Raw genomic sequence first — 13,590 nt, forward strand, 5'->3', positions numbered from 1 at the left:
GTGGTACATGTGCGGAGTACATCGACGCTGCAGATTCTCCGCATTCTATTGGAGAAGCGGGAGAAGTGTGGTTGAAGTGCGGAGTAGCTGCATCGGAAGGATAAAGACGGGCAGGCATGGCAGGTCAGGCGATGGTTCCAGGAGTGGCAGCTTTACCGGAGTACTTCTCGGATGGAATCGTTGAACCAGACGATGAACCGGGAAATCAGCTCGTGCAATCTTTGAAAACCGCAGGGAGGGTCTGTCGTCACATGCATTCCGGGGCAGACTTCAGCATGAGCGACTATAGGAAGTCTTGGCGAATTCTCGGAAGTCATTCTTGTCGGTATTCTTCGGCATTCAAAGGCATGCTCTGTCTAGCGGGTATGTTACTCGGAAAGTTCAATCAACGCGGAAGATAAAATCAGCCAACATCACCAGGTCTGCACAAGCGAACGCTCATGCTTGTCACTGCGCAACGTCGAAGCAAATATCAAATAGTATGAAGAAGGTCAGGAACTCTCCCTCGTAATCCACTTTCAGAAAAGTCATCAGCCGTGTCTCTTGCCTCTGTTGAAATTCGGAACGCGGGGGACCCAAACGCCCACCCAAATCGTTCCGTTCTTCAACAGAGTCACTTGCCGTGTCTCTTGCTCACGCGGCCAGGCGAGGCGCTCTTCGGTGCCGTTCGTGATGACAGAATGGCCGGCTTTTCCTTGGCATGACACTTGTAGGCATGCCGGAAGAATGGTCGGTCAGATCGCCCAATGTAGATCCATCGTTTGCAGACGCCGCAGAGAGCCTCGCGTGCGGTTGCGCCTTGACCAGGACGACGAGCTTCGGGCGCTGAGCGGTGATTTTGTCAGCATACCCCGGAGACCAACATCCCTTGCAACTCGCGAAATACTCACGATCGTAACGCTTTCCTGTTGCGCAGCTGATACCGTGCGAGTAGTGCATCTGTTCACGCGATCAGCATTCGGGCGTTGTATCAAGCGTGGCGATCGCATCTGCTTACGTGGTACCAGTACGCAGAGTCCTTCATCTTGAACCAGTCAGGACACAGTCCGCACCATCCAGCTCGTTCGATCCCATCGCCGCGAATCCATGCTGGATTGTATTCGTCGCCGGCCCATCTTGGGAAATGTGGTCGTGGTGGACCCTCGTTTGCATCGGCTTGCATCGGAGGGTCCACCTTTTGGCGTTCGTCAGAGCACGCGAATCCGACTGATCTCGGCTTCTCGACGACAGCTGTGTGGCCAGCTTTGTAGTGGTCCACGACGGAGTCTTGCTCGGTACAGTTGCTCTGAAGGGTGTTGCAGGGACCAAGTGCTACCGGGAGGTTGTAGTCCTGTGCTATTTGTGGGTACCGTGTGCAATTCGCCGTCGACAAATCGTCGTCCGAAGACTGTGAGAACCCTCCTGCTTCCATGGAAGAGGCTGAACTATTCTGTCTTTGCATACCAAAGTATTCATAAGGGATTGGCTCGAAGTATCCGATCCACGGCTGGGAGACAACATGGTCTCCGAAGTAGTCCGTACCAAGAGGTTGGATCGGACTGGTGTGATTGTTATGGCACCGAGCTGTTGCATCCATCGCAGGCGTGCCATTGAGATACGTCGTTGTGTCGAAGTCATCGTTTGCGAGCCAGGGAGATGCAACGCTAGCGTTCGGAGTTGTGTCTGGGTACCACGTCTGCCAATTTTGCTCGGGTTCAGCAGCATATGACGAGTACATGAGGCAGCCGATGATGGCGTAACATGTGACAAAGTCAGAAAGCTTCGCAGCAGGAGTGTCTTGGAACGATCGAGGGCCATATCAGTCCCACGGGCGGCGTATTTCAATATGCCACTTTGGGTGCAGGGGTGAGCCTCACAGCTGCATCAGGCTGGATTCTGCGGCCAATCGACCAAGGCACTTATGCTATTCGAGATGCGGCAGCAGCGGATTCAATGCCACGTCCGTCGGATCGATCGAAACATAGCACAAAATCGAAGGTGTCATGTCCATTTCGGGATTGTGAGACGCTAAATGACTGACCGCGTCCCAGAATAGTGGTCTTCTGGCTTTGCTTCAAGCAAGGGATGGCCGGGGACATAATTCTGTGTGTCGACCAGCATAGAGGTCGGAGCGCGCAGGACTTCGTGTACATGCGAGAAAGGTCCGAAAAGATACACAAGCAACAATGGGTGCCTGGAATAAGTGAAACGGCACATGCCTCGACGAACCAGCCAAATCTCTTCTTGTTGAGAGGTCAAAGTATGGCCAAAGTTGTCGAGAATTGCTCGGAGTTTCGATCCGATAGCGGTCCAGAAATAGGGGAGCTCATCATACACACCTGCGGGACCATGCAGACGTGAAGAAAGATAGCTTCGAAAGGTCATGTGCACATTCCTCAAAGACGACCCAGCTGTCCAACAATACCATTCGACGGAGTGTATCGCCATGCGGGGCGCTCGTGCGGTCTGACAGCGAACTTGCGGCAGCATCGGCGCGCCATTTACAGCCATGGTCCTCATATACCGTCCGACATAGCTTTGATCGAGGAAGATGGGATATGGCAATGTCGACACATGCGCTGACATCCAAGGAGTCGTGCTGTCCTTCCAGATCGCATCCGTGGAGCAGACAGTACCGGTGAAGCCAAAGCTATGGAGTTCGGGGCGAACAGCGATGTGGCATATTCTCATTTCCGGGCGGGTCGAGACTGCAGGATGCGATGTGTTGTTTGATGGAAGTGGTGTACGGCGTACAACAAGAAGGTGTGGTCGATGAGGTCGTTCCAGACCAGAATTTTGGCGCCGCGCTAAGACCCTAGTACCCCCGCTATGCCGTGTTCGCGACCATGCGTCAAACCGCCGCGCTCACAACTCGACCTGTCAATAATCACGGCTTCGCAGAGTGGCCAGGACTAGTCTCGCTGTCTGAGTCTGACCCAGCCCTTCGTCGTCGCGTACAAGAATACAATCCCAACACAAAGACGAAGTGCTTCTTCCCCCGGCGCTTCCTGAGACATCTGGCTAGGCGATCGACCCCAGATTGACACCTTCAGCTGCGCCAAGCAAGGCCGGCCATCCTGTCGGTATTGTGGTCATTCCCAGATGGCTTCTCCCTTCGACGTCGATGTGCTCGCACGGGATATCGGGCAAAGGATTGCTTCCCAACTACCTTCAATCCTGAGGCAACTTCTGGCGGAACACAACGATTTCAGTACGAGTGGCGATTTGCAGCTGGAATGCAACCTGTTGAACGGCCAGTTGGGTTCTGCCATACGACCTCAAACGTTGAAGCTGGCTTCAATCAACATCGCAGAAGTGGTGAATTGTGCAACACCCAGCGCGAATGGCGATCACTCGGGCACACCGGTCGACGACACTCTCCCGTCTACTACTTCAGATCGACCTCCGAGCGCTCAGGCGGGCGCTTCAGCAGAATCGCCGGGTACACCGCTAGAAAGCAGTGGAGCCAACTCACCGGCAAGGTCTCTGCGGCCTAGATCTACAAGTACGCCTCATGCCGATGAGGACACCAGGCCTGCGAAGCGTCGTGCGACTGGTGGGCTTCGGATCGGAGGTGCGGATCAGCCACGAGAGCAGTACGGTGCAGTCACAAGACGTCTTGAGAGCGATAGCAGGGTCTTTCCGCAGCGGAAGAAGCGACTGCCTGACAACCCGCATCTGCAGCCAAGCACTGTAAGCCAACTTATGACCGGAATGTGAAACTGAACGACTCAGCTGACATTCACGATAAGCTCGACAAATTCATCAATGGAATCTGGGAGAACATCTATTCCGGGTCGAAATTGGACCCAGCTGAAGTCATCGAGCAATGGCAAGCGATAGAGTCCAGTGGACAGCCCCGACTGCTTATGGATGCGGAATCCCAGCTTGCCACGCACAACGATGCTCTGATCCAGGGCTCGTTCGGTCGGATGAACGTACTAACGAGGAAGATCAGCCAGACTAGTCGCACCTGTCGATCTTTAGAGGTCATCGTCCAAGCGCACTGGACACAAGTGTTCGACGAACGTGTGCGGGAGCTGAGCGCTGGCACCACGAAAGAAAAGGCCAAGAAGACAGCCATCTCTGAGGCGTGCATAGATTTCGGCTGGACCGAGAAAGAATTGCGCAATAAGATGGCCATCTGGCGTGGTTACAACGACATTATGCAAGCCGCTGGATGGGCCGCGCTTTGCTTCGCTGGCATGGGCCTCTACCGATTTTGCAAGTATAGAGTATCGTTCACCGAGGAGACTTTTCAGACTTTACGTTCGTTACGGCATAGATTCGAAGTCGCTGCTGATACACTGCATCCGCGCTGGCGATCACTACTCGCTATCGTCGATGCGCCCATACAGCGGAAATACACCGGTAAGTCAACGACATCCGGTCTTTACTTGACAAAACTAACGGATCGTACAGGCCACCCACACGACTGGGTCGTCTGCGGGCCCGCCGATCAAGCAATTCCTCTTCCCGTCACCTACCACAAATGGGACCTCAACTTTCACTACACCCACCTCGACGAATCCTGCATCGACGAAGACGCCTGGGGCCTCTTCGACCCTCGTACCGTCTCGCCGCGTGGCGAGCTAACATCCATGAAATGTCCCACCTGCTCCTCCTCCCAATCTGACGACCCACGGCAAAACAGCTGCACCTGCTTTCCCAACCTCTACGGACACAACAAAGCCGGCTTCATTCCCGTGCAAGTCTACCAAACGCCCAACGGCAAGAACAATGGCCTGTTGGCGTGCTGTGCGTTTGAGAGGGGCGCCGCGGTGGGCGAGTTTGTCGGTCAGGTCACGAGTGGATTGGCGAACATGGATGTCATGGTCGGTCAGACGGATCGGGCTTCGTATCAGATTTGGCAGGGCAAGATGGGGAACCATACGAGATTCGTGAATCATTCTTGTAATCCGAATAGTCAATTTGAGCGATTCGTGTGGATGGGGACGCAGCGTGAGTTTTCAACGAGCGTCTAAGGTAGAGTTTGTGCTGACTATTCGAGCAGGAATCGTGCTCGTTTCCAAGGGCATTGAAGCGGGCGAGGAGATTACCGTTGACTACTCCGATACGTATTGGAAGGTACGTGTAATTCCAATTGGTCAAGCTGTGTTCTGTGCAGCACGACAGTACTGATTGGCGACCACAGGACCTCGACAAGGTGTGCAAGTGTCAGAGCACGAAATGTCGTTATCGAAACCGATCGAGACCTCCCGAGATCACAGGATAAGCTCAAACGTCAGAGATTGCCGCCTGACAGCAACATTCATGCATAATATCATTCATTCCAGCGTCCATAGCATACATAAACAGCGTATGTGAACATCATGCACCCGTCGCCTGATCCCTCGGCTTGAACCTCGCATGAAACTCCATGCGGACGAACCAAGCATTTGTCGTCTTGACCCGATCCTCCAGCGTGACCTCGAAATTCCTCAAAAACGTCGGCACCAGCTTGTACATCTCCAGCAGACTGATGTTCTTCCCAATACAGGTCCTCGCGCCCGCGCCAAATTGAAACATCGACGCCTTCATTTCTCGCAGTTGATCGGGCTTAGCTTCGAGCCAGCGCTCCGGTCGGAATGCATTCACGTCTGCACCGAACACTTCGGGTCGGCGGTGCAGGACCCACGCATTGCAGCCGACGATGGTACCGCCCGGGACGTGCGTGCCGAGGATGTCCATTCCTGAGGCGGGTACGACGCGCTCGAGGATGAGACCGGGAGCGGGATGGAGACGGAAGGATTCTTGGATCACGGCGTCGAGGTAGGGGAGTTTTTGAGATTCGGACCAGCTGACGCGGTTGTTGGAGCGGGGTTCGATGGTGCCGGCGAGGGTGGCGGCGTCAAGTTCGGCCATGAGGGCGGCGTAGGCGCGAGGGTTTTGGAGGAGGTGCGTGAAGATGCTGCTGAGGCTGATGGCGGTGGTTTCGGAGCCGGCGAAGATCATGCTCGTGCAGGAGGCGAGTACTTGCTTGTCAGTCATGAAGTCCGGGTGATCGTGTTGGGCGAGGGTAAATTTGGTGAGGAGGTCGATGCCTTTGGTTGACTTCTCGACGGCGCCGTGCTGTCGGATCTTGTCCATTTCGCTGCCTCGCTCGGCAGATCGTGCAAGGGCGAATTTCGTGACGGGAAAGACGGTTTTGCTGACTCCCCATCGTTGAAGCAGGAGTCGGAGAGGGTTTTTCTCCCAGACGAAATCCAGCCATGGCATTTGTCCAACTGGCGCACAGTAGTCCAAAAATCCACTGACGAACGAGACAATGTTGTCGACATCCTCCGCCCGCTCCACGAATCCCAGCCGCTTGCTCCAGGTCAGCTCGCCGATGACATCGAAGGCGTAGAACTGCAACCATTGAGAGAATTTGCAGGTCAGTCCGGTGTCGCAGTAACGTCTCTTCGTCTGTTCGATGAAGACGTTCATCGTGCTGTCTACCAGCGGTTCGTACTCGATAAGTGATGACATGGAGAAGGCGCTGTTGATGCAACGGCGATATCTGGCGTGATAGCCTTCATCTTTCGTGGCAAACAGCGACGGCAATGCTCTTCCGCCAGCGACCGCTCGTTGGACTGGATAAAAGTCCGACTTGGTCATGCCCTTGTTCAAGCCGTAGATGATCTTGATGGCTTTAGGATCGGAAAATGACAAGACGTTGGGGCCAAGGCGAACAATGTCTCCATGCTTGCTGTGCGCGTCTAGGTGTGTATGTTGTGCCCGTCGTTTGGAAACGTCGAAGTATCGCCACCAGTCCGTGTATGATGCCAGCGGATGGGCGGCCGGGTATTGGTTGAGGCCATTGTGATATTTGTTGCGCAGAAGGTGAATTGCTGTTGTTGCAACTACTATTAGCGGCCAGTAGTCGAGGAGAATTGGTAGCAAAACTTCGTCGATAAGCATGTTGAATGTCGGTCTGCCTTACAGTTGAATGAGGACCAGCGGACTCGACGGAAGCCGAGCAGGTCGACGGGATATACATATGTGGCCTTGACAGTGGGGACAGCCCGACCTGGGATAAACTGCCGGCCGCGCCGTGTGATTACAACATACTCCAGGCGTTTCGAGACGTGGAGTCGCGGCAGATGTGAGCAGCGGCAGATGAATTTCCTCACTTGGCTTTCACTTGCGTAGCTCCCATTCGACTAACGAGGAGGTCGCCATGGTCCCCTGCTTCGATCCCCTCCTAGTGCATGCAAACTTGCAAAGACATTGCTCATCGTCGTCGATCGGTCTTCGGTCTTCCGAGAGTTTACAAGCACCGTGGAGTAAACCAAGATCCGTAATAAGAGTCGCAGCACTGTTGTAGAACTAGTCCGTGAGATGCCGGCTGGAGATACGAGAGAAGTTGAGACGCAGGGCAGCTGGCGGTCGGCAGTTGAAAACGTCGAACTGCCGATGTCACCTCGTTCTACCAGTCCAATACCAGAGCACAACTTCTTTCACTTCAAATCTCGTTCCATGTCGCTCAGGCAAATTCCCTTGCGACCTCGACGATGCGATTGTCCGAGAAAAGATTCTTTTGTGGTGCTGACAGACGTTCAGACATGGACATCTCATCAGGTTGGCGTGCAGTCCATCGCGCTCTCGGCTCATCAAGTTGTCGATGGACGCACATTGTGACCAAGCCCATAGCAGCTTTGTTGAATTGATGCTGTTGTTAGTGTACGACGCGAGCGCCTGAGGGTTGATAATATACCAATCGTCGCAACTGCCTTACCTTCTCATAGAAGTCGGGTTCTTGTGGCAGCCGTCCGGGCCGACGGCATCGAACAAGGCCGACACGATTGGGAATTTGTGAAGATACTCAGATCTAGGTATCAATCGTTGTCGACTTGCTTCGACATAGCCATGATTACACAGAGCCACTCCGTCGAGACTTGTTGGTCACGACGGCGAGACCCGAGATACCTTCTTCCTTGACCTTGCAACTCATGACACGTTGAGCCATGAGCCATCTTGGCCGAGTCAATATTCTGTTGTTTTGAGAGCACTGAGCAGAACATTCGCCTAACAATATACACTCTCCTCGGTGCATATCTCCATCGGTGCTGGCTATTGTGTACAAGAGAAGACGGAGATTGGAATCACGAAATCCGGCCGAGCAGTGTCCAGTCTAGAACTATCGTCATCGGAACATCTCCCACCTAATCTTTAATTGTCCCAAGCCCGGGATCCTTCGACCAACAGGACACCTCTTCCTACTCCTCTGCCGCCTACTTCTTCCCAGTATACATATACCAACATAACAATTGGAACGGCCGAGACCACATACGCAGGCACAATCGATATCCCAATACACACCATCCATACCGAACACGACGCGCGCGCGAATCGAGAACGAACAGTCCAGCACCGTATGCACGCGAGCACATCTCCTCTTGGCTCGCCGACTATACGCACCCCGACGTGATCGCATGCGAGAGGAGATCGCATGAGGAACAGCAGTCCACGGGTCAACGGCACATATGTGCTCTCCCTTTCCGACAATGCCAACGATACAGAAGATGCTGCCACGGCACCAAGCATTAGTGCTCAAGTGCTATCCTCGGTGAGCACCTGAGGCGACGCGAAATGTGAATGCTCTGTGTCTGACAAGAAGGACACCAACAGACTACCAAAGAACTCCTCGGCCGACAATGCCCAACCGAATAGCTCAGAGCTCGCCTACCTCCTCTACTATAGTTCAACGCGACAGGAGAAGCTTCACAAAGTCGGCGCGTTTCTCGAACGCAAGACTCAAAACGACGTTGCGAAATGGCAGAGTGCCCGCGTCCACGTTACGTTACAAATTCTCACGGCCATGCTGGAGCACGCTGAGATACACCGGCCGCACGGCTTCGCGATCATTGCACCTTCAGTGAGCTTTTTGTCACCTTGAACTCGTTCATGACTCCTTCTGACCAGCTTAGATCCTCCGTATCATTCGGCAGATCATCAACAGCACCAACGACATCAGCCTGATCGAAGCGACCATCGCAACCTGGGACGCCTTCTGTCGGTGGCAGGACTGCCTCGCATTGGCAGCAGACTCGGAATATCGAACATTATTCGAAGAGGTGGTGCGACAATACGGCGACCTGGCCCAAAATAAGCCGAAGAAACTGGCCAAATCCACACAATCAATCCCCGAACACGATGCCCTGCGCATGCGTAACGCAGGAGTCACCGCGTTCAAAAGCCTTTTCGTTCCAGGAAACGTGGAACGCGGCTGGAACATCCAATTCAATCAGTCTTTTACTTCGGTCATCAGCAACTTCCAGAATACCCAGCGCAAAGCCTATATCGCACATCTGGACGAATTGAACAAGCAAGCCGAGGAGGAGAAAGAATCATCCAGGGCGATGAACGGGAGGCAAAGCATAGCGACAGTCCGGACGTACTCACAAGGACCGAACTCCGAAGGCGATGTCGACCCACGGGCTGCTGAAGGAACCGCCCAGGATGCCGATAAACTTGAGGAGGAGGAAGTTGGATTATTAGCATTGAACTGCGTAAAGGCCGTCTTCCAATCCGACAACTTTGTTCAAGTCCGTGGAGGCGCGACTGCATTCACAAGAACGGTAGCAGAAGAAGTGCGCCGCGATCCCTCATTTGCCGTGGAAGCAGAGCTTCTTTTCCGGCTCATCACGACTTGGACGCCCGTCCACCACAGGTTCAATGTTCTGGTGACTGCTGTGGACCATCTATGCAGACTGCCAATCGAGACCAGCGATGCCAGCATGGAGAAAGGCAGCAATTTGGACGTACATGATGCTTTCATAACCATGATACATGGTGTTCTAAGCGAAAACCTCAACTTTATCGGCCTTTCGGTTATGGACGTCCTCCTCCGCCTTCTAGATCACATCATACGTCTTGCGACGACGGGAAGCCGTGCCAACATCACGAGCGTCAGGACATCGGAGAGCATGATCGAACAGCTGAAAGACTGCATCGCATTACTCGCCGTGCATGTATACTACGCTGACCAAGTCAGAGACATGATCGCAGCAATTCTCCTTCGAGTCAAGGCGTACGCAGCGATCAACCGCACTTTCTCCCTCCGACAATCTGCGAGACAGCCACCAACACCGCCCAACGCAACCACCACCAACTCGATGAAGAACGGCCTTTCGGCCGGCCGTTCCTCGCCCACTCGCTCCGCCCGCGGAAGCACTATTTCCTCGCAATCCTCTTCCGACGAAGCCAGAACCGTCGCCTTTGAAATGATCACCATGATCCTCGAATACGCCAACACCCGTGTCAATCCTTCAGGAGCAGCATCCTCAACGAACAAGATCAACAAAACCCGCCATCTCGTCCCCGTCGGCACCTGGGAAGGAACCCAATGGCTCCTCCGCGAACCCTCCGAAGACGTCCGCCAATCCTACAAAGTCGCCCTCCAAACCTGGGCGAAATACGAACTCGACTCCTCCTCCGACCCAGAAGTATCGCTCGATTTCGACGCGGAAGACTGCATCGGGAAACTCGTCGAGAAAGCCCGCCCTGCCGCGGCTTCCATCCGCGGGTCCATCGGACACCACAGCCACGTCAGTCATCCGCAATTGCTCATGTTGCCGTATACTACCGTCGGCGGGGATCGGAGACTGAGCAACGGCACGGGCACGGGGAATAATTCGATTGGGACGGGAACGGATGTGGAGGGGGAGAGGACGAAGCCGCGGGTGACTGCAAAGGATTTGAACGATATTATGGAGGGGAAGAAGAGGGTTCCATTGAGGGTGAGGATGGTTGAGGGGGGCGAGAATGGGATCGGTGCGGTGGAGGGCGAAGGGGTGGATATGGAGCAGGTGTTGGCGACGTTGAAGGTGGCGAGTGAGAGGCCGAAGAGAGAGCCGTTGATGAGTGCGCCGCCTTATTGAGCAGGTTCGGGATGATGTTGGTTGATTATGATGTAATGGGACTTGGACGAAGACGCTTGGTTAGCAAACGAAAGGACCTGGCGTAAGAGGACAGATATGGCTGGCCAGCTCAAGAAGATCTAGAAACCAAGTACAGATACAGATTACAGTCCGCATCCGTGTAGGCAGGTATGGACAGGTTCTCGAGCCGATATGGGTCTGTAGAACACCTTGCCTGCACGAGGTACTGACATGTTCCTCACTATCGCCGCAGCCGCTCTCGGTGCATGTCGCCGACATGAGACGCTCAACGGGTGTCTCGGTCCCAATATAACGCATAACATCCCTGGTCTTTCTGTACCCAAGAATCCTTTTTATGGCCTTTCTGTCGAAATCTACAGCGCCTATCCATGACAGCATATCTCTACACCTCTTACAGAATCTTCTCCTTGACGTACAAATCCATGTACTCATCCACGGGCATCTTGTACAACGCCGCGGGGTCGTTGTGCAGATCCACGAGCTTCTTCACATGATCCTTTGCGAAATGCGGCTCAATGTGACGGGCAAACTTGGCCAGAATCTCCGGCTTGGCCTCCTCTCTCCTCAAACGGTGTCCTAGTGGCGCCTCGATGACGACCTCGTCCAATACCGTACCATCCTTCAGCTTCACCGTCAGTGCGTTGGAGATGGTGCGCTTCTCTGGGTTGTGGTAGTCCTCGGTGAACTTGGGGTCTTCCTTGCAAGCGATCTTCTGGCGGAGGGACTCGACGAGAGGGGAGGAAGCGGCTTCACCACCATCGGTGTAGTCGTCGGCGGTGAGGCGGCCGAAGACCAGCATGGTCGCGGCCATGTACTGTACGCAGTGGTCGCGATCGGCGTAGTTGTCCATGGGCTTGAACTGCTTGTCGATGATGCGGATGCAGGCCTCATGGGTGCGGTTGGTCACCTCCTCGATGTCCTCGGCCGACTTGCCCATCTTCTTGAGCTGGTGGTGGATGCGCTCAGCGGCCTCGACGGCGGTTTGCGAGTGGAACTCGGCTGGGTAAGAGACCTTGAAAAGGACATTCTCCATGACGTACGAGCCGTAGGGACGCTGGAACTCGAACTTCTTGCCCTTGAAGTTGACATCGTAGAAACCCCAGACAGGTGTGGAGAGGACGGTGCCAACTCCACCCTCGCCCTTCATGACCTTGAGCACGAGGTCGACGGCGCGCTGGCAAGCGTCACCGGCGGCCCACGATTTGCGGGACATGGTGTTGGGGGTGTGGCGGTAGGTACGCATGCTCTGGCCGTCGACCCAGGCTTGGGAGATGGCGGCACGGGTCTGCTCCTCGTCCAAGCCCATCATCTGGGAGACGACGGCGGTGGAGGCGACCTTGACGAGCACGACGTGATCGAGACCGACCTTGTTGAAGGAGTTCTCCAACGCCAAGCAACCCTGGATTTCGTGGGCCTTGATCATGCCCTCGAGAATGTCCTTGACGGTGAACGTCTTGCCGTTGTTGATCTTCTTGCCTCCGGCCTTGTTGGTGCGGTTCATCCAGTCGGCCACGGCGAGGATAGCTCCCATGTTGTCCGAGGGATGACCCCACTCAGCGGCGAGCCAGCAGTCGTTGAAGTCGAGCCATCTGATCATGGCACCGATGTTGAACGCACCGCTGATCGGGTCGAGGACGTATGGAGTACCTGGCACGCGAGTGCCGTTCTCGACCGTGATGCCGTCGACGGAGGGCCCGAGAAGCTTGGTGCATGAGGGGAATTCGAGGGCCTTGAGACCACAGCCGATGGTGTCGAGGAAGACGAAGCGAGCAGTGTCCACCTGGGAGAGATGACACAACGTTCAGCACGAGCTCTTGAAGCTTACTGCATTTTCTGTTCATGGTTTCATAGCTTACCGCGAGGTCCGAGTCGATTTTGTAGTTGTGGATGTAATCGGCCATGTCCTTGATCTCTTGATCGTACTCGGCCTTGCCCGCAGGAATCGGAGCTCCGGAGCGTGTCGCCATGGTGGTGGAGAATGCTCGGGCGGATTGCAGCTGCGAGAATCGGGTGGTGGACGAGGACTTGACGGATTGCTGGAGCAGACGGGACGAAGAGCACAGCGGAGCAGTACTTCGGCTTAATCCTCTGGTGGTGCGGAGGAGACTGCGGGCGGCGAGGGAGGACATCGCTGCCTTGATGGAGGACGTGAGGTTGATGCGTGAGTGAGTGGAGAGGAGATTTCGCTGGCGCTGTTCTGCTCTCCCTTGTTGCTCTGATGAAAAGATGTCCTGCCCGCCAATGCCAACAGTATCAGCTGTCGGGATGGCCGACCTCGGCTGGAGCTCTCTTCACTCGGGTATAATCGCACGCCGGCTATAACCGCATAAAATCCTTCCGATATCACCCTTGTCGACTTCACCCTCAGCATTGACAACATTGCGAAGCCCTTGGCATTCACTTACACTCAAATTATGCACTAGGCAATATTCACATGTTCAGCGACACCTTCGCCCGATCGCAATGGGTAGGCGTCTCGCCTGCGTTTCCTTGAGGCGGCAAACAAAGGACTGGAATGTCTGAAAATGGATCTCGTTACGTGATGTCGTAGGATGGTATGACGACTCGGCGCCACGACCGTCCAAGACCAGCACTCAAGCAATGTTATCAGTCTCCCAGCGAAGATCATTCACTGCCTCTTCCAATAGAATGAGCGGCGCTCTACCACCGGGGAACGTTTGAGCATTCGCCATGCAAGCCGGCGCCCGCGAAAGTCTTGAGCATA

At 54.7% G+C, this 13,590-nt stretch overlaps 5 protein-coding genes across 5 annotated transcripts; 2 read left to right on the top strand and 3 right to left on the bottom strand.

Moving 5' to 3' along the window:
* Positions 1-613: 613 nt before the first annotated feature.
* MYCGRDRAFT_89241 (uncharacterized protein) lies at positions 614-1,717 on the bottom strand (the record flags this gene model as incomplete). Its single annotated transcript, XM_003857404.1, has 3 exons — positions 614-825; positions 891-939; positions 998-1,717. 3 exons carry the CDS (start codon positions 1,715-1,717, stop codon positions 614-616), a joined length of 981 nt encoding a protein of 326 aa, XP_003857452.1.
* Positions 1,718-3,081: 1,364 nt separating this feature from the next.
* Positions 3,082-4,964, top strand: SDG2425 (uncharacterized protein; the record flags this gene model as incomplete). The annotated part of the gene is made up of 3 exons (XM_003856148.1): positions 3,082-3,672; positions 3,732-4,350; positions 4,402-4,964. 3 exons carry the CDS (start codon positions 3,082-3,084, stop codon positions 4,962-4,964), a joined length of 1,773 nt encoding a protein of 590 aa, XP_003856196.1.
* Positions 4,694-6,908, bottom strand: CYP-56 (putative P450 monooxygenase; the record flags this gene model as incomplete). The annotated part of the gene is made up of 2 exons (XM_003857403.1): positions 4,694-4,724; positions 5,372-6,908. The coding sequence occupies 2 exons, from the start codon at positions 6,880-6,882 to the stop codon at positions 4,694-4,696; spliced, it is 1,542 nt and encodes a 513-aa protein (XP_003857451.1).
* Positions 6,909-8,191: 1,283 nt separating this feature from the next.
* MYCGRDRAFT_107106 (uncharacterized protein) lies at positions 8,192-10,844 on the top strand (the record flags this gene model as incomplete). Its single annotated transcript, XM_003856149.1, has 3 exons — positions 8,192-8,530; positions 8,593-8,839; positions 8,892-10,844. The coding sequence occupies 3 exons, from the start codon at positions 8,448-8,450 to the stop codon at positions 10,842-10,844; spliced, it is 2,283 nt and encodes a 760-aa protein (XP_003856197.1).
* Positions 10,845-11,182: 338 nt separating this feature from the next.
* Positions 11,183-13,066, bottom strand: MYCGRDRAFT_102306 (uncharacterized protein; the record flags this gene model as incomplete). The annotated part of the gene is made up of 2 exons (XM_003857402.1): positions 11,183-12,645; positions 12,722-13,066. 2 exons carry the CDS (start codon positions 12,992-12,994, stop codon positions 11,257-11,259), a joined length of 1,662 nt encoding a protein of 553 aa, XP_003857450.1.
* Positions 13,067-13,590: the final 524 nt, after the last annotated feature.

Source organism: Zymoseptoria tritici, chromosome 1 (genome assembly GCF_000219625.1).
Source record: "Zymoseptoria tritici IPO323 chromosome 1, whole genome shotgun sequence".
Classification (NCBI taxonomy): domain Eukaryota; kingdom Fungi; phylum Ascomycota; class Dothideomycetes; order Mycosphaerellales; family Mycosphaerellaceae; genus Zymoseptoria; species Zymoseptoria tritici.